Source organism: Nerophis ophidion, linkage group LG12 (genome assembly GCF_033978795.1).
Source record: "Nerophis ophidion isolate RoL-2023_Sa linkage group LG12, RoL_Noph_v1.0, whole genome shotgun sequence".
In the NCBI taxonomy this organism is placed as follows: Eukaryota; Metazoa; Chordata; class Actinopteri; order Syngnathiformes; family Syngnathidae; genus Nerophis; species Nerophis ophidion.
The window spans coordinates 3,008,003-3,029,014 of NC_084622.1; the positions used below are offsets into that span (position 1 = coordinate 3,008,003).

The following is a 21,012-nucleotide window of genomic DNA, read 5'->3' on the forward strand; positions in this document are numbered from 1 at the left end:
GCCTGATCATAGTTCACTGATAGCATTTGTATATGAGCGAAAACCAAACTTTCCCGGGACCCAGGATAGCTCAATGGTCAACACTGTGGGCTCCTAATACAGGAGTAGTGAGTTCAAATCCCATACATGGAATCAGTAATTTGGCAGTATGGCGTCAAGACGACATACATTGTGGGCTGTTTCTTCTCCCCCACACAGAATAATGTTATGTGCTAGTTGTTTGACTAACATATAGTTGAAAAATTAAGTCAACACTAAAGATAATAATAATCCAAAATAAATTGTCAAATAGTCAATGATGACACCTCAGGGGTTACCTGTGTGTGTGTGTGTGTGTGTGAGAATGAGTGCGCGTGTGTGTGTGTGTGTGTGTGTGTAGGAGTGTGTGCGAGTGAGCGTAACTCCTGAGGTGGGTGGGAATAGGATAAATAAAGAGTGTTGACCAATGAGCTCTCCTGGGTACAAATAAAATAAAATAGGTTAATTGTAATTGGATAAAAAAAAAGTAAATTAAATTATTATTTTAACATTACATGAGAGAAATGACACAATTACAATATTTGTCAACTTGCAGCCTCTAGCTGATCTTTTAAATTACACGTCGACCCAAGCGGGAGTCGAACCCCACACTCTTCAAACTGAGTCAACAGTCTTAACCACTGGGCTATCCTGGGTCTTTATGAAACATTTTTTTTTCATACACAAATGTAATCGAGGACTGTGGGCCAGTAAAGTTTGATGATGTAGAACAAAATACACTCAAGCTGAGTGGGATTTGAACCCAGTACTTTTCATTCCGAGTCAGATGTCTTAACCCCTGGTCTATCCTGGGTCTTGTGAAGAGAAGATTGTGTTCTATACACAAATGTAATCGAGGACTCCTAGCTCAGTAAAGTATGACAAGCTTAAACAAAATTTTGTCAACATGAGTGGGATTCGAACCCAGTACCTGTCATTCAGAGTCAGCAGTCTTAACCACTGGGCTATCCTGGGTCTTGATGAGATATATTTTTTTTCATACACAAATGTAATCGAGGACTGATGGCCCAGTAAAGTTTGATGAGGTAGAACAAAATACAGTCAACCTGAGTGGGACTTGAACCTAGAACTTTTCATTCCGAGTCAGATGTCTTAACACCTGGTCTATCCTGGGTCTCGTGAATAGAAGATTGTGTTCTATACACAAATGTAATCGAGGACTCCTGGCTCAGTAAAGTATGACAAGCTTAAACAAAATTTTGTCAACATGAGTGGGATTCGAACCCAGTACCTGTTATTCAGAGTCTGCAGTCTTAACCACTGAGCTATCCCTGGTCCTGTGATAGATGGGTTTATTTCCATACACAATTGTTATATACGACCCCTGACTCACTGAAGTATGATGAGGTGGAAAAAACACTGCTGACCGGAGTAGGGTTTGAACTCTGTACAGCTTGTTCTCATGCAACAGTCTTAACCACTGGGCTACCTTCAGTCTTGTAAAGGTAGGATTTTAGTCCATACACAAATGTAATCAACGACTCCCGGCCTTGGTAAAGTATGATGAGGTAAAAAAAAAATACTATCAACCAGAGTGGGTTTGGAACTCAGTACTACTCATTCAAAATCAGCAGTCTTAACCACTAGTCTACCCTGGGTCTTGTGACAATAAGATTGTGTTCCATACATAAATGTTATCGAGGACTCCTGGCTCTGTAAAGTATAATGAGGTTGGGAATGGGTGAAAAAAATAGAAGATTAAAATAAAATAAAATATACTGAAAAAAATGGTCTAAGCCTGGGCCCTGGAGAAGGGGTCATGACTTAGGCCAAGGGGAAAAATAACAACTTATAGCCATAGTACACATTCCTCTCACATGTGTGTAAGAGGTAAACATCAAAGAAGACAAAGGACATTAAAGACATTAAAGCAGCGGCTACAAGCAGACACTTCTACATACAGCTATGAATAACAACTAAAAGAAACATATACACTGTGGTGGCCTCTGCGGTGTTCCACGCCATCGTCCACTGGGGTGGAGGGAGCATGGCCAGAAACAGGAGCAGACCCAACAAAGCAACCAAGAGAACTGACTCCACTCTCAGCCGCCAACCAACTCTTGGCCAGTGTCAAGTCCGCATGGATGAGCGAGGATACGTCCAAGGAGACTGAGGTGTCTGACACCTGCTCACCCAGCCAAGACACCGCGAAGCCTCTCCGTCCCAGCGCTCAGAGCTAGCTCCGCAGTCCTGTCCCCTCATCCGCATCTACTCCAGTCCCTCCAAACCGACTCTGGTGTGGCAGTGACCCAGCAGCTGGTCTCCATGGTCAAAAGGCTCCCGGGAGGCAGATCCAGAAGTCCACAAAAAGCACCGCAGAGGTCACGAAAGTTCTACCCCTTGTCACCCAGTCCCAAAGGGTCCCGGACCAAAAGGCAAAAAAATATAATAACACATGAAAACAAGAAGGAAACACAAAAGGATGACACAAGATCACAGAGCTCCTGCCAACAGCAGCCACTACAGCAGGGCCATCTTGGAAAAAACCACATGGTGGCGATAGTTTCAAAGAACTATGAAGTTGTTGCAGGTATGACCACATGGTGGCGATAGTTTCAAAGAACTATGAAGTTGTCGCAGGTATGACCACATGGTGGCGATAGTTTCAAAGAACTATGAAGTTGTTGCAGGTATGACCACATGGTGGCGATAGTTTCAAAGAACTATGAAGTTGTTGCAGGTATGACCACGTGGTGGCGATAGTTTCAAAGAACTATGAATTTGTTTCAGGTGTGACCACGTGGTGGCGATAGTTTCAAAGAACTATGAAGTTGTTGCAGGTGTGACCACGTGGTGGCGATAGTTTCAAAGAACTATGAAGTTGTTGCAGGTGTGACCACATGGTGGCGATAGTTTCAAAGAACTATGAAGTTGTTGCAGGTATGACAACGTGGTGGCGATAGTTTCAAAGAACTATGAAGTTGTTGCAGGTATGACCACGTGGTGGCGATAGTTTCAAAGAACTATGAAGTTGTTGCAGGTATGACCACGTGGTGGCGATAGTTTCAAAGAACTATGAAGTTGTTGCAGGTATGACAACGTGGTGGCTATAGTTTCAAAGAACTATGAAGTTGTTGCAGGTATGACCACATGGTGGCGATAGTTTCAAAGAACTATGAAGTTGTTGCAGGTATGACAACGTGGTGGCGATAGTTTCAGAGAACTATGAAGTTGTTGCAGGTATGACAACGTGGTGGCGATAGTTTCAAAGAACTATGAAGTTGTTGCAGGTATGACCACGTGGTGGCGATAGTTTCAAAGAACTATGAAGTTGTTGCAGGTATGACCACGTGGTGGCGATAGTTTCAAAGAACTATGAAGTTGTTGCAGGTATGACAACGTGGTGGCGATAGTTTCAAAGAACTATGAAGTTGTTGCAGGTGTGCCCACATGGAGGCGATAGTTTCAAAGAACTATGAAGTTGTTGCAGGTATGACCACGTGGTGGCGATAGTTTCAAAGAACTATGAAGTTGTTGCAGGTATGACAACGTGGTGGCGATAGTTTCAAAGAACTATGAAGTTGTTGCAGGTGTGCCCACATGGAGGCGATAGTTTCAAAGAACTATGAAGTTGTTGCAGGTATGACCACATGGTGGCGATAGTTTCAAAGAACTATGAAGTTGTTGCAGGTATGACCACATGGTGGCGATAGTTTCAAAGAACTATGAAGTTGTTGCAGGTATGACCACGTGGTGGCGATAGTTTCACAGAACTATGAAGTTGTTGCAGGTGTGACCACATGGTGGCGATAGTTTCAAAGAACTATGAAGTTGTTGCAGGTATGACAACGTGGTGGCGATAGTTTCAGAGAACTATGAAGTTGTTGCAGGTATGACCACTTGGTGGCGATAGAGCACAGTGGGCGAACTGCAGATGGGAACTACTTCAACATGAGAGGAATAAACATCAAACATCTTGTGGACTCAATTGATGACTTGTTTATTGCTGCAGACAAGCTGGCAGGTATGACAACAACAGGTATGTCACACCTGAGAGACATGGCACACACCAACAACAGGTATGTCACACCTGAGAGACATGGCACACACCAACAACAGGTATGTCACACCTGAGAGACATGGCACACACCAACAACAGGTATGTCACACCTGAGAGACATGGCACACACCAACTACTCAACAACAGGTATGTAACATTTGTATATTGAGACAAATCATAGAGCAGTAGAACCCAAAATGCTCAATGGTTAAGACTGCTGCCTCTCACACAGTACTACTGGGTTCAAATCCAAAAGATGGGAGGTTTTGTTTTTTGTTTCATCTCTATCATTGTTGAATGATTGCATTTGTATATGAGTGAAAATCATGTCTTGATGGAACCAGGATACCTCAATGGTCAACACTGTGAGCTTCAAATACGGGGGTACTGGGTTTGAATCCCAATTGGTTTGATATGTAACTTCAGTTCAAAATTGAGCTCCACCTCAATCGTATTTTACTGGGACAGATGTCACGATTCCATTAATGAATGAGACGGACTACATTTACAACAAGACTCAGGATAGCTCAATGGTTAAGACTGCTACCTCTCATGCAGAACTACTGGGTTCAAATCCATTTGTAGGAAGAGCTAGTTTATTGTTTTGCCTTGATCATAGTTCACTGATTACATTTGTATATGAGTGAAAAACAAGTCTTAGTGGGACCTGTGATAGCTCAATGGTTAAGACTGCTGCCTCACACGCAGTACTACTGGGTTCAAATCCACATCCGGGAAGTTCTTGTTCTTTGTTTTGCCTGATCATAGTTCACTGATAGCATTTGTATATGAGCGAAAACCAAATTTTCCCGGGACCCAGGATAGCTCAATGGTCAACACTGTGGGCTCCTAATACAGGAGTAGTGAGTTCAAATCCCATACATGGAATCAGTAATTTGGCAGTATGGCGTCAAGACGACATACATTGTGGGCTGTTTCTTCTCCCCCACACAGAGTAATGTTATGTGCTAGTTGTTTGACTAACATATAGTTGAAAAATTAAGTCAACACTAAAGATAATAATAATCCAAAATAAATTGTCAAATAGTCAATGATGACGCCTCAGGGGTTACCTGTGTGTGTGTGTGAGAATGAGTGCGCGTGTGTGTGTGTGTGTGTGCGTGTAGGAGTGTGTGCGAGTGAGCGTAACTCCTGAGGTGGGTGAGAATAGGATAAATAAAGAGCGTTGACCAATGACCTCTCCTGGGTACAAATAAAATAAAATAGGTTAATTGTAATTGGATAAAAAAAAGTAAATTATTATTTTAACATTACATGAGAGAAATGACACAATTACAATATTTGTCAACTTGCAGCCTCCAGCTGATCTTTTAAATTACACGTCGACCCAAGCAGGAGTCGAACCCCACACTCTTCAACCTGAGTCAACAGTCTTAACCACTGGGCTATCCTGGGTCTTGATGAGGCATTTTTTTTTCATACACAAATGTAATCGAGGACTGTGGCCCAGTAAAGTTTGATGAGGTAGAACAAAATACACTCAAACTGAGTGGGATTTGAACCCAGTACTTTTCATTCCGAGTCAGATGTCTTAACCCCTGGTCTATCCTGGGTCTCGTGAAGAGAAGATTGTGTCCTATACACAAATGTAATCGAGGACTCCTAGCTCAGTAAAGTATGACAAGCTTAAACAAAATCTTGTCAACATGAGTGGGATTCGAACCCAGTACCTGTCATTCAGAGTCAGCAGTCTTAACCATTGGGCTATCCTGGGTCTTGATGAGATATTTTTTTTTTCATACACAAATGTAATCGAGGACTGATGGCCCAGTAAAGTTTGATGAGGTAGAACAAAATACAGTCAACCTGAGTGGGACTTGAACCTAGTACTTTTCATTCCGAGTCAGATGTCTTAACCCCTGGTCTATCCTGGGTCTCGTGAAGAGAAGATTGTGTTCTATACACAAATTTAATCGAGGACTCCTGGCTCAGTAAAGTATGACAAGCTTAAACAAAATTTTGTCAACATGAGGGGGATTCGAACCCAGTACCTGTCATTAAGAGTCAGCAGTCTTAACCACTGAGCTACCCCTGGTCCTGTTATAGATGGGTTTATTTTCATACACAATTGTTATATACGACCCCTGACTCACTGAAGTATGATGAGGTGGAAAAAATACTGCTGACCGGAGTAGGGTTTGAACTCTGTACAGTTTGTTCTCATGCAACAGTCTTAACCACTGGGCTACCTTAAATCTTGTAAAGGTAGGATTTTAGTTTATACACAAATGTAATCAACGACTCCCGGCCTTGGTAAAGTATGATGAGGTAAAAAAAAAAATACTATCAATCAGAGTGGGTTTGGAACTCAGTACTTTTCATTCAAAGTCAGCAGTCTTAACCCCTAGTCTACCCTGGGTCTTGTGACAATAAGATTGTGTTCCATACACAAATGTTATCGAGGACTCCTGGCTCTGTAAAGTATAATGAGGTTGGGAATGGGTGAAAAAAATAGAAGATTAAAATAAAATAAAATATACTGAAAAAAAAATGGTCTAAGCCTGGGCCCTGGAGAAGGGGTCATGACTTAGGCCAAGGGAAAAAATAACAACTTATAGCCATAGTACACATCCCTCTCACATGTGTGTAAGAGGTAAACATCAAAGAAGACAAAGGACATTAAAGACATTAATACAGCGGCTACAAGCAGACACTTCTACATACAGCTATGAATAACAACTAAAAGAAACATATACACTGTGGTGGCCTCTGCGGTGTTCCACGCCATCGTCCACTGGGGTGGAGGGAGCATGGCCAGAAACAGGAGCAGACCCAACAAAGCAACCAAGAGAACTGACTCCACTCTCAGCCGCCAACCAACTCTTGGCCAGTGTCCAGTCCGCATGGATGAGCGAGGATACGTCCAAGGAGACTGAGGTGTCTGACACCTGCTCACCCAGCCAAGACACCACGAAGCCTCTCCGTCCCAGCGCTCAGAGCTAGCTCCGCAGTCCTGTCCCCTCATCCGCATCTACTCCAGTCCCTCCAAACCGACTCTGGTGTGGCAGTGACCCAGCAGCTGGTCTCCATGGTCAAAAGGCTCCCGGGAGGCAGATCCAGAAGTCCACAAAAAGCACCGCAGAGGTCACGAAAGTTCTACCCCTTGTCACACAGTCCCAAAGGGTCCCGGACCAAAAGGCAAAAAAATATAATAACACATGAAAACAAGAGGGAAACACAAAAGGATGGCGATAGTTTCAAAGAACTATGAAGTTGTTGCAGGTATGACAACGTGGTGGCGATAGTTTCAAAGAACTATGAAGTTGTTGCAGGTATGACCACATGGTGGCGATAGTTTCAAAGAACTATGAAGTTGTTGCAGGTATGACCACATGGTGGCGATAGTTTCAAAGAACTATGAAGTTGTTGCAGGTGTGACCACATGGTGGCGATAGTTTCAAAGAACTATGAAGTTGTTGCAGGTATGACAACGTGGTGGCGATAGTTTCAAAGAACTATGAAGTTGTTGCAGGTATGACCACATGGTGGCGATAGTTTCAAAGAACTATGAAGTTGTTGCAGGTGTGACCACATGGTGGCGATAGTTTCAAAGAACTATGAAGTTGTTGCAGGTATGACAACGTGGTGGCGATAGTTTCAAAGAACTATGAAGTTGTTGCAGGTATGACCACGTGGTGGCGATAGTTTCAAAGAACTATGAAGTTGTTGCAGGTGTGACCACATGGTGGCGATAGTTTCAAAGAACTATGAAGTTGTTGCAGGTATGACCACGTGGTGGCGATAGTTTCAAAGAACTATGAAGTTGTTGCAGGTGTGACCACATGGTGGCGATAGTTTCAAAGAACTATGAAGTTGTTGCAGGTATGACCACATGGTGGCGATAGTTTCAAAGAACTATGAAGTTGTTGCAGGTGTGACCACATGGTGGCGATAGTTTCAAAGAACTATGAAGTTGTTGCAGGTGTGACCACATGGTGGCGATAGTTTCAAAGAACTATGAAGTTGTTGCAGGTATGACCACATGGTGGCGATAGTTTCAAAGAACTATGAAGTTGTTGCAGGTGTGACCACATGGTGGCGATAGTTCAAAGAACTATGAAGTTGTTGCAGGTATGACAACGTGGTGGCGATAGTTTCAAAGAACTATGAATTTGTTTCAGGTATGACCACGTGGTGGCGATAGTTTCAAAGAACTATGAAGTTGTTGCAGGTGTGACCACATGGTGGCGATAGTTTCAAAGAACTATGAAGTTGTTGCAGGTATGACCACATGGTGGCGATAGTTTCAAAGAACTATGAAGTTGTTGCAGGTATGACAACGTGGTGGCGATAGTTTCAAAGAACTATGAAGTTGTTGCAGAAATGACCACGTGGTGGCGATAATTTCAAAGAACTATGAAGTTGTTGCAGGTATGACCACGTGGTGGCGATAGTTTCAAAGAACTATGAAGTTGTTGCAGGTGTGACCAAGTGGTGGCGATAGTTTCAAAGAACTATGAAGTTGTTGCAGGTGTGACCAAGTGGTGGCGATAGTTTCAAAGAACTATGAAGTTGTTGCAGGTGTGACCACATGGTGGCGATAGTTTCAAAGAACTATGAAGTTGTTGCAGGTATGACAACGTGGTGGCGATAGTTTCAAAGAACTATGAAGTTGTTGCAGGTATGACCACATGGTGGCGATAGTTTCAAAGAACTATGAAGTTGTTGCAGGTATGACCACATGGTGGCGATAGTTTCAAAGAACTATGAAGTTGTTGCAGGTATGACAACGTGGTGGCGATAGTTTCAAAGAACTATGAATTAGTTTCAGGTGTGACCACATGGTAGCGATAGTTTCAAAGAACTATGAAGTTGTTGCAGGTGTGACCACATGGTGGCGATAGTTTCAAAGAACTATGAAGTTGTTGCAGGTATGACCACGTGGTGGCGATAGTTTCAAAGAATTATGAAGTTGTTGCAGGTATGACCACGTGGTGGCGATAGTTTCAAAGAACTATGAAGTTGTTGCAGGTATGACCACATGGTGGCGATAGTTTCAAAGAACTATGAAGTTGTTGCAGGTATGACCACGTGGTGGCGATAGTTTCAAAGAACTATGAAGTTGTTGCAGGTATGACCACATGGTGGCGATAGTTTCAAAGAACTATGAAGTTGTTGCAGGTATGACCACATGGTGGCGATAGTTTCAAAGAACTATGAAGTTGTTGCAGGTATGACCACGTGGTGGCGATAGTTTCAAAGAACTATGAAGTTGTTGCAGGTATGACCACATGGTGGCGATAGTTTCAAAGAACTATGAAGTTGTTGCAGGTATGACCACATGGTGGCGATAGTTTCAAAGAACTATGAAGTTGTTGCAGGTATTCCACCCTTTGTGCCTGCCCGGACTGTGCTGGAATGCCTCGAGTCAGAGGATGCGTGTGAAGACAAGAAAGCTGTAAAAAAGGAGATCCATAGCAAAAAGGTCAAATAAGTACAAACAAGTATTTTACCTCGATTATTAACAGTTTATTTTGCCCAAAAATGTTAAGGGAGCCAAAAAGGACAAAATGGAAGAGGAGAATACAGACCTGCTCAGACTTTGCCACACAGTACTGCTGGAGGTGGTGAACTTAGGTAAGAATCCATGTTTCAAGGTTGATCGGGGTGGGGGGAAGACAACGACACAAAGGTGCTCCTCTTATTTCGACTTTTTGTTTATGGAGGTGGGAAAGGTTACGATCCAGAGAAGAAAGACTACCCAGGTTTCTGAGGCCTGGTTGCAGTGTTACTATCTGGATGGAATGAAGTCTGTACGCGACCACAATGGCAGGACTATGTGGTTCAAAGTACGCAAACACATTTTCATACGTAACAACTATATTTGTAGCATGTATTGACTAATATAAAATGGTGTCATTTCAGGGCGATCCAGGTCCTATGGCTCCTAAAGGTAAACGCCAGAAAAAATAGTTGAGATACCATTACACATAAGAGAAAGCTTAGTGTGTCTTTTCTCACACACCAGAATCAAAGTCTCCAAAGGCCAAAAAGAGAAAAGATACAGATGCAGACCATGATTACCCCCGCAAGAAAAAGGTATATTCAGTAGGTAATCACCACCAGCACATAGAAATCTAACCCCATTGTGGCTGTACTTCAGGTGTCCAGGAAACACAACTCTGACAGCACAGTGAAGAAAAAAGCAGCCAAAAAGCCAACAAAAGCAGCAAAGGAAGAAGAAAATGGACCTCAAGAAGAAGCCACAGCCAGAAGAACATCAGCAAACACACCTCAGCAAGAACCGAAATCCACGTCAGGCAGGAGGAAAAAGAACAATACAGAGCCGGCTGCAGGTCTGATTCTAATAATACTCCCATTTTCTGAAAATATTAAGAGCCTGATCTTTGAGGATCCAATTCCCACACACTTATCTGTGTGCGCAAACTATAAAATTGCATGTACTGTTGGTGGACGTTGTTGTATGTGATCTACTTTGTGCAATTGATAGCTGCAAAAGTGGCGCAGATCACCCTATTTTTGTGTACTAGAAGCATTATGTGCCCTTGGAAACACTTCTTTCCCTCTACATTCATGTTATTATGCTCTCCACACTGGAGGGGGGCTTATATTAGATTATAGCACATATCGATAATCTAACACCTTTTCTGCAATATAGAATCACAATATGTATACTATTTGCAGCAGGAATGATCAAACTGCATATTGCAAGACATTTTTTTAGGAGTTATACTAAATACAAAAAAAAAAAACGCAACGCTTTTGTTCTTGTTCCCAATTTAAATGAACTCAAAGATCAAAAACTTTGACTATAAACACAAAATACCTGTTCCTCTCAAATATTGTTCACAAATCTGTATACATTTGTTAGTGAGCATTTTTTCTTTGCCAAGATAATCCATCCCACCTGACAGGTGTGCCTTGAGCTGTCCAAAATAAAAGGCCACAGTGAAATGTGCAGTTTTATCACACAACACAATGCTTCAGATGTCGCAAGTTTCGAGGGAGCGTGCAGTAGGCATGCTGACTGCAGCAATGTCCACCAGAGCTGTTGCCCGTCAATTAAATGTTTATTTCTCCGCCATAAGAATAGAATAGAATAGAAAGTACTTTATTGATCCCTGGGGGAAATTCAGCACCACAGTTCGCTCACAATAAACAATGATAATAATAAATAATATAATATATATGAATAATATAAATATATTCTACATTTAAGTGCAGTCAAGGAACATATGCATTATACAGTCTGATGGCTGTCGGTGTGAAGGACCTCCTGTGTGGTTCCGTGTTGCATTTTGGGAGTCTGAGCCTTCCACTGAACGTGCTCATTCTCTCTGCAAGGTCCGAGTGTAGTGGGTGGGAGGTGTTGTCCATAATGGCTAGGAGTTTTGCTAGACTTCTCCTCTCTGACACCACCGCCAGAGAGTCCAGCTCCACTCCCATCTCGTTACTGGCCTTCTCTACCAGCGTGTCCAGTCTGTTTGTGTCCCTCACTCTCAGCCCGCTGCCCCAGCAAGCCACGGCGTACAAGAGGGCGCTCGCCACCACCGACTCGTAGAACATCTTCAACATCTTTGTACAGACGTTGAAGGATCCTAGCCTCCAAAGGAAATATAGATTCGGCTCTGTCCCTTCTTGTAGAGGGCCTCAGCGTGTTTTGACCTATTCAGCTTGTTGTCCATGTGTACTCCGAGGTATTTATAATCCTCAAACATGTCCACATCCACCCCCTTGATGGAAAGAGGGGTCGCTGAAGTACTCCTCCTCCTTCCCAGGTCCACAACCAGCTCCTTGGTCTCCGTAACATTGAGCTGGAGGTGGTTCTTTCCACACCATGTGACAAAGTCCTCCACCAGTGTCCTGTATTCCTCGTCATCACCATCCTCAATACACCCCACTATCGCAGAGTCATCAGAAAACTTCTGAAGGTGGCAGGACTCTGACTGATAGTGGAAATGGGTGGTGTAAATGGTGAAGAGGAAGGGGGAAGAGTACTGTAGCCTCCGGGGCCCCGGTGTTGCTGACCAGCCTGTCAGACACACAGTCCTGCAGTCGCACATACTGTGGTCTGTCAGTCAGGTAATCTACAACCCAGGACACCAAGGGGGCCTCCACCTGCATCTTCTCCAACTTCACCCCAGTAGCCCAGGCCGTTTAGTATAAGCCGCCTCCAAAGGTGTTTCAGAGAATTTGGCAATACATCCAACTGGCCTCACAGCCGCAGACCTGCCACCCGGACAGCTGCTGCAACAATTGGTTTGCTTAACCATATCATTTCTGCACAAACTGTAAGAAACTACCATGAATTGATTAACGTGGACCCCGACTTAAACAAGTTGAAAAACGTATTGGGGTGTTACCAATTAGTGGTCAATTGTACGGAATATGTACTGAACTGTGCAATCTACTAATAAAAGTATCAATCAATCAATCTGTCTCAGGAAAGCTCATCTGCATGCTCGTGGTCCTCATTGGGGTCTCGACCTAGCTGCAGTTTGTCTTCTTAACCAACTTGAGTGGGTAAATGCTCACACTCAATGGCATCTGGCACAATACAGAGGTTTTGGTATGTTATTATTGACAGTGAAACCATGTGCATTTTATTGATGGCATTTTCCATGCGCAGAGATACCGTGACGAGACCCTGAGCCCCATTGTTGTACTAATCACCCGAGGCCATCACCTTTATAAATAAAATTTACTAACTCATGTTGCAAGGATCTGGAAGCTAAAAACATCCCAGTTCTTGCATGACCAGCATACTCACCGGACATGTCACCCAGTAAGCATGTTTGAGATAATGTGGATCGGCATACAATAGTGTGTTACAGTTCTTGTCATAATCTCCCTAATAAAGCCAAACTGCACATTTCAGAGTGGCCTTTTAATGTGTGCAGCCTAAGGCACACCTGTGCAATAATCATGCTGTTCAATCAGCATTTTGATATGCCACACCTGTGAGGTGGGATGGATCATCTTGGCAAATAAGAAATGCTCACTAACACAGATTTGTAAGTAATTTTTGAGAGGAATATATATTTTGTGTATAGTAAAAGTTTCAGATCTTTAAGTTCAATTCATGATAAATGGGAGCAAAAACAAAAGTGTTGCTTTTATATATTTGTAAGTCGCACCTGCCGAAAATGCATAATAAAGAAGGAAAAAAAACATACAAGTCGCACTGGAGTATAAGTCGCATTATTGGGGGAAAATTTATTTGATAAAAGCCAACAGCAAGAATAGACATTTGAAAGGCAATTTAAAATAAATCAAGAATAGTGAACAACAGGCTGAATAAGTGTAGGTTATATGAGGCATAAATAACCAACTGCTATGTTAACCTAACATATTATGGTAAGAGTCATTCAAATAACTATAACATATAGAACATGCTATACCTTTACCAAACTATCTCTCACTCCTAATCCATAAATCCCATGAAATCTTATACGTCTAGTCTCTTACGTGAATGAGCTAAATAATATTATTTGATATTTTACGGTAATGTGTTAATAATTTCACACATAAGTTGCTCCTGAGTATAAGTCGCACCCCCGGCCAAACTATGAAAAAAACCTGCTACTTATAGTCCGAAAAATACGGTGCATATTTTCTAAATCAAAAAAGGAATACCATTAAAAAACAACATAAGTTAATAGAATTTCATTTAATCGGCCCTTTAAGTTGTCCAGCAGCTATAAAATGATATTGCTGAATATATATCTTCTTCTTTTTATTTCTAACAGTCCAAATATGACATGCACACGTAGAACAAAGGCTTCTCTGTTCAGTTGTCTTTGCAGCGTGATCGCCTCCTTTCTCACAGCCCTGTGTGCAACTATGCCAGTTTGCACGCAGATTTCAGACTTTTTAAGAGGCACGATACTGCCTGCAGGACAGTTTCAGCATTGATAAATCTCACTGTTCATGTTGAGTGATTTGTATTTGCATTTTCTCCTCCCAGTATTGTGGGCATTCTGATAATCAACATATATTCTGCATACATCATTAAGACAAATATGTTAAATGGAGGGAATAAGCGATAGAAAATGGATGGATGGGATGGATTGCACTCCTTATTTTGCTCATTAATCGACAAATATTTAGATCAGCTTTGCGTGTGCTAACAAGTTTGCATGTGTTTTGATACACATAAACCTTTCGTAGATTATACTGTAAGTGTGGTAAACTTACTTTTTGTTGCAGGCTTCAAGACACGTAGCGGGAGACTGACAAGACAGAATGTCAAGTAAAGGACATCTATTGGAAAATACTGTTTTTATTCCATGATACATATTTTTAATTAACATTTTACAAGTTTATTCTTGGCATACTTTTCAATCACAATAGAGTAAATTATTTGATTTAATGTGAAGTTAATTATATTTATATAGAGCTTTTCTCTTGTGACTCGAAGCGCTTTACATTGTGTAGCCCGATATCTAAGTTACATTTTGAAACCAGTGTGGGTGGCACTGGGTGCAGGTGGGTAAAGTGTCTTGCCCGAGGACACAACAGCAGTGACTAGGTTGGCAGAAGCGGGGATCGAACCCGGAACCCTCAGGTTGCTGGCACAGCCACTCTACCAACCGAGCTATAGCGCCCCAGCAAAGTGTCTCTGACGTCTCTTTTGACCCAACTACACAGCCGCGTCATCCTTCAGCCCAGGAGGAGACGGCAAGACCAGAAACACACTTCACTGACATTTAGAAGATGATGGTAAATGTGTAGCACCATATTGCACACCTGGGCTGCGTCTGATGAATAAAGTATGGCCTAGGATCATTTTGTACACACATGGCAAAAAATATAAGCTTGACAATGCGTCTAATCAAGCCGTCAACAGAAATGATGGCTACCGAGCTCTACTCTTTCCTCTCTCCCTCTTGAGTACAGGTAAAAAAAGCTTCTTTATGGTGACGGCCACCTATGTCACGTGACACATGCTTCTGTTCCTTGTGTACACATCCACAAACACCACGTGACATACACACATGATCTGGCTCTTACAATGACTAACATGGCTCATTTGCATAATACACTAACAACTACTTGGGTCTCTGAGGCAGACGATGAGAGTCCTGTAAAATGTATACATACAGTGGGGCAAAAAAGTATTTAGTCAGCCAGCGCTTGAGCAAGTTCTCCCACTTAAAATGATGACAGAGGTCTGTCATTTTCATCATAGGTACACTTCAACTGTGAGAGACAGAATGTGAAAAAAATTGTAGGAATTTTAAATAATTTATTTGTAAATTATGGTAGAAAATAAGTATTTGGTCAACCATTCAAAGCTCTCACTGATGGAAGGAGGTTTTGGCTCAAAATCTCACGATACATGGCCCCATTCATTCTTTCCTTAACACGGATCAATCGTCCTGTCCCCTTAGAAGAAAAACAGTTCCAAAGCATGATGTTTCCACCCCCATGCTTCACAGTAGGTCTGGTGTTCTTGGGATGCAACTTAGTATTCTTCCTCCAAATACGACGAGTTGAGTTTATAACAAAATGGATACATGGATGATACAGCAGAGGATTGGGAGAATGTCATGTGGTCAGATGAAACCAAAATAGAACTTTTTGGTACAAACTCAACTCATCATGTTTGGAGGAAGAAGAATACTGAGTTGATCCCAAGAACACCATACCTACTGTGAAGCATGGGGGTGGAAACATCATGCTTTGGGGCTGTTTTTCTGCTAAGGGGACAGGACAATGAATGGGGCCATGTATCGTGAGATTTTGAGCCAAAACCTCCTTCCATCAGTGAGAGCTTTGAATGGTTGACCAAATACTTATTTTCCACCATAATTTACAAATAAATTATTTAAAATTCCTACAATGTGAATTCCTGGATTTTTTTTTCACATTCTGTCTCTCACAGTTGAAGTGTACCTATGATGAAAATTACAGACCTCTGTCATCATTTTAAGTGGGAGAACTTGCACAATCGCTGGCTGAATAAATACTTTTTTGCCCCACTGTATTTTCCTGAGTTGTTCCTTCATTATTAGCAATTTTGTACTGAGCAGCCAGGACACCAACGTGTTACCAATCTTCTATTGTGACATCACAAAAAAACCCACATGTACATTTGAATTAAATGATGTCACTTGAGGACAATTTGTGCAACTTAAGGCAAACTTTCCCTAAAAATACCTTAAGAGGTTCCACTCTGTGTCTGATGACTTGCTGTTTAAAATATAAGCAGCAGCGATCTAACTTGGAATGGAGTGAAGTGGAGAATGATCCCATCTGCAGAGTCACATGCTGGCTGAGTAGTGTCTGTTTGCTCTAAAAGATCACAACTGAAAGGAAATAGTATATTGTAGTCAACACACATACGTTTTATTTAATGATATTCTGTATAAAATGTGACATTGCAGAAATGCTACTTACTGCCAGGCCTCCTTGATTGGAAGAGTTGTGTGGAGGGTTGCAGTCACACCTCCGCCGTAAGCCTCGTACATTCTGACAAGGAGGGCTCCCTGCCTGTTGTTGTAAATGCAGGCTGAGCATACTTATTCAACATAGGTCAAGGTTATGGTCGGTGTGATACCTGTTTAACAGTCTCTAGGATGACAGCTGCAGGGCTAATGGAAAAGGCGCTCCAGAGCGCCATGTCAGAGGAGCACGGGGTTAACCTTAAAGGGTAATTGAGGTTGTACGCACATTGGATGACTCCGGCATCTTGTAAGGTCCCTGCAATACAAAATAGGATAAAAGTGAACATTCAAACGTGGTAAATACAACCTAAAGTGGGACTAACCTGCGTGTGGCATGATTGCATAGGTGAAGTGATGAGATCCCATATCAGCGTTGGCATCTGGAGCCTTTGGCGCCCTCAACCTGAGATAAAGAAGTATTCAAATTAACTGTTTTGAACGGATCTTTTAATTGATTTAGACCTCTTCTTGCTGATGCTATTGTCGCACTGTAAGGGCTGGTCTCCTGAAGCTTCAGTAAAACTTGGTATTGTACTATTCTGTCTCTGGAGTCTTTTTACTCAACATATGTGTCATCCAAAAGAACTTGGGATTGACATGTGTGTTTTATTACCTGAGAGGAAGACTCAGGGAAGGCACAACAGGTACCACCCAATGTAATGTATACAACGCAAATTAAAATTGTATTAATATTTCGGAATAATTTCCACCAACAGAGTAAATATTGGTGAGACATGCAAGTTTGAATTACTAAAAGATACATTTTGTAACTGCTGCAAGTGATGTTTGAGTTAAAGCAAACAACATATAATGAGCCGGTATTTCTAACGGCTCTTTGGACACGGGTGGCACCACAAGATCGCACAAGATTGGTCTCCCTTGAAGGAGCCATACATCCCATCTCTTTCAACTGCGACTCAACAGTGTAATTAGTGTTTTATTCAAACGTTGACTTACAGCGAGAGCGCCATTGTGTTCTTGAAGACCGAATACCCGTACTTGCAGTCATTGAGCAGTGCCACTCCAAAATTGTGCTCTGACAAATCGGCCCATTTATGACCCCATACCTGAGGAGAAAAGAAACATGGTGGCAAATAGAAAAAGAGGAAAAAACATTATTCAAAATAACTACATTACACTAGTTGTAGTGTTTTTATAAGGTGTATGGACAAAAGTACTGTATTGACACACCCTTTTTATTTACCGCAGTTTTATTGTCAACCTGTGTAAGTCTACAGTCCAGTTAATTTGTAACTTTTAGTAGGTGTAACAATACATTAGCATGGAAGAAAATGAAGCAAATGCCAGCGGTGTAGCAAACGGAGTGCTGGGAGCCTAGCCCTTCACAGTGGGGACCTAACCTAAACAGGGACTAAAGGGGCAGGAGAGGGTGCGCTTCTACCACTGTTTGGGCCTGGAGAAGCTCAGATCAAGTGTCCATCCATCCATCTTCTGCTGCTTGTCCCTCTCCAGCATTCTAATCACCACCGATAAAAGAGCTGCACGTACGTGGGCTTACAGGTTGCCCCAGTCAGGATGAATCAAGGTTGCTAAAAACTTTACAAGACTGACTTTAGTAATTTAGTAGGTGTAAATATTTGGGGTGTAAAAAAAAATAAACAATTTTTGGATTAATTGCTATTCATATTTGTAACCCATCCATCCATCCTTTTTTTCTACCGCTTGTCCCTTTTTTTGGGGTCGCGGGGGGTCGCCATCACAGGTGCATTCGGGCGGAAAGCGGGGTAGACCCTGGACAAGTCGCCACCTCATCGCAAGTCCAACACAGATAGACAGACAACATTCACACACGAGGGGCGATTTAGTGTTGCCAATCAACCTATCCCCAGGTGCATGTCTTTGGAGGTGGGAGGAAGCCGGAGTACTCAGAGGGAACCCACACAGTCACGGGGAGAACAGGACAACTCCACACAGAAAGATCGAGAGCCCAGGACTACTCAGGACCTTCGTATTGTGAGGCAGATGCACCAATCCCTCTACCACCGTGCTGCCCATATTTGTAACCATTTTTACTTAATCATTTAAAAAAAAAAACATAAAAAATCGATTTTTAATTGAAAAAAAAAAACGATTTTTAATTTGATTATTTTTTCCAATCTGTCCTGTCCAGCCACTCAGCAAATCATATTGCTGATGTAGATGTCCATATCTGCTGTACAGATTTACTTTAGAAAAAAGAAGTGTGGGATACTTTTCTTGTTGCTTTATTTGTATTTGACTTTATTAAATGTTTGGGAAGCATTTTATTAAACAAAACCCGTTTCTTTTAAGTAATATAGAAATTGGTCAGAGCTGTTTATCTATTTTAATGGAGAAATCGAGAATCGATTCGGAATTGAATCGCTACCTCCAAGAGTGGAATCGAATCGTGTGGTGCCCAAAGATTCACAGCCCGACTAAATATTAAATAAAATGGTGTGCTGCATGACTGGCTTTATGTCCACTCTCACATTTCACTTTGCGACACGCAAATTTGCAAGTCTTTGTCTCCAAGTGTATTTTGGGTAAAGTCGTCATTAACCGTCCACCAATGTCATCAGTCACATTTGTCAACAGAGTACAAAAAAGTGAGCATTTTTACCACAAAGTGGTACCAATGAGTGGTAGTTCATATAAACATAAGGAGAGTGGCAAAGGAAAGGAAAAAAAGAGAGTAAGTGCAGCGTTGTGTGTAGTTTTTCCTACTGCTCCGAGCATGCTGCCGGTGTGAGAGGCGAGCGTGCCATGTGGTTTCTGGCCTGAACAGTGCTCCTGGTCATCGTGGTCCTGCCTTTATGATAAATGTCTTGTTGTTTTGATTGTTAACTCTTTTAAACTTAACAAACAACTAAGCTCATTGGTAAAAACTTACCTTCTTACTCTAACCTACTCAGTGGCCTAGTGGTTAGAGTGTCCGCCCTGAGATCGGTAGGTTGTGGGTTCAAACCCCGGCCGAGTCATACCAAAGACTATAAAAATGGGATCCATTGCCTCCCTGCTTGGCACTCAGCATCAAGCGTTGGAATTGGGGATTAAATCACCATTACTGATTCACGGGCGTGGTATTGCTGCTGCCCACTGCTCTCCTCACTTCCCAGGAGTGATCAACGGGATGGGTCAAATGCAGAAGGTCACATTTTACCTTCCCATAAACCAGTTAGTCATGTATACATCCCGCTTGGACACTTGTAACTCATTATACATTGGCATCAATCAGCTTTTGGAGTAGCAGGCCTAAACTTTGGAACGCTCTACCTCTGAATCTCAAAACGGCAACATCTCTCGATACTTTTAAATCTTCTTTAAAACTTAGTTTTTGCGCTGATGTTTTAACACAAACTGAGCTGCACATATATATGGACATTTTATCTTCTTTCTTTTTATCCGTTTTGAACTGTGTTTGATAGATTTTTTTTAGTTTTTTACACAGTTCTTATGCATTTTAAATGTGTTTTATATATGGAATGCTTTGTGTTAATAGTGTCTGTCTATAGGTGTCTGTACCTGACACCTTCTACAGTTTGTTAGCTACCTCTCTTTGTTTATAATGTCTCTTTTCTGCTGGATCTACTCTCTATTTTATGCTGCAGCTGTTACGTATACTGTAATATTGTACATGGTAATTGTTATGTATTGTATGTATGATTGTGGAGGGTGTGGCCTGCGGGCCTGCAGCGGAATGAGATGTGCCAGGACCGGCCTCGAAGACAGGGACAGGTGCATAAATGACCCAGGTGGACCTTGTCATCTAATCACCTGTCGCCCTGTATAAGCAGCAGCCAGGAGAAGAGAGGTTGTTGGAGCTGGGGGGGAGCTGGATTGAGAGCGAGAGCGTGACGGTCACGGACAAAAGACAATTGCTGGAAAGCAACCCGCTGAACTATACCAAATAAAACTGTATTGTAACCATGATCTGGGCTCTCATGTCGGTGATTGGTGGTCCGAAGAACCCCCTGGAGAGCAACCTCCACAAGTATAATATATCAGTATATTCCATATACTGCACATATATTATGTAAATATTACATATATGTTATATTTCATATTACTACTTTGGTACACTTTTAGTCTATTTTGTACCTGCATTTTCCTTTCCATCCTTTGTAACTGAGCTACTGTGTGGAACAATTTCCCTCGTGCATCATTAAAGTTTGTCCAAGTCTAAGTCCAAGTGATTTTGAGGATTCTTTTAAATATTTTAACTTTCTGTTTTAATCTGTACAGCACTTTGGGGCAGTAGTCTGTTTTGTAAATGTGCTATAAAAATACATCTACCTTCACCTTGATTGCCCAACTACAAGCCTGTGCTGTTTCGCTCTATATCACAGGGTTGAAGGGCCCCTAGCCTGACTCTAATTTGTTCCGTCACTGGCAAATGCAGTACACATACTTCAAATCTGGCCCAGTCCCACGATGTGTTCCTGTGTGTAGGTCTCTGCAGATGACCAAACTGAATCTCATACGTTGCGTTGGGACTGTGCACTTGCACTGGGAATTCAACCTTAAGAAACTTGTGTGACTCGGCCCAGTTCACCTGGCAAC

General features: G+C 42.1%; 2 protein-coding genes across 6 annotated transcripts in view; one reads left to right on the plus strand and one right to left on the minus strand.

Moving 5' to 3' along the window:
• LOC133562892 (alpha-mannosidase 2C1-like) overlaps positions 1–21,012 on the minus strand; it is a 121,022-nt gene that overhangs the window by 80,785 nt on the left and 19,225 nt on the right. For 4 of the 5 annotated variants that reach the window (XR_009808933.1, XR_009808932.1, XR_009808935.1 and 1 more), the window contains 6 exons: positions 20,861–21,004; positions 17,428–17,537; positions 16,794–16,873; positions 16,584–16,726; positions 16,424–16,516; positions 16,184–16,332 (listed from right to left, as the gene is read on the minus strand). Coding sequence is in view for 1 of the 5 variants with exons in the window: in XM_061916707.1 (XP_061772691.1) it covers positions 16,327–16,332; positions 16,424–16,516; positions 16,584–16,726; positions 16,794–16,873; positions 17,428–17,537; positions 20,861–21,004 (576 nt within the window). In the remaining 4 variants the exon portion in view is untranslated. Of the gene's footprint in view, positions 1–15,949; positions 16,333–16,423; positions 16,517–16,583; positions 16,727–16,793; positions 16,874–17,427; positions 17,538–20,860; positions 21,005–21,012 lie in introns of those variants that run through there. The other variant, XM_061916707.1, reaches the window with a different exon arrangement.
• Positions 9,353–15,123, plus strand: LOC133562890 (endonuclease 8-like 1). The gene is made up of 6 exons (XM_061916706.1): positions 9,353–9,637; positions 9,727–9,849; positions 9,926–9,953; positions 10,029–10,099; positions 10,164–10,356; positions 14,231–15,123. Exons 2-6 carry the CDS (start codon positions 9,805–9,807, stop codon positions 14,275–14,277), a joined length of 384 nt encoding a protein of 127 aa, XP_061772690.1. The 5' UTR covers positions 9,353–9,637; positions 9,727–9,804; the 3' UTR covers positions 14,278–15,123.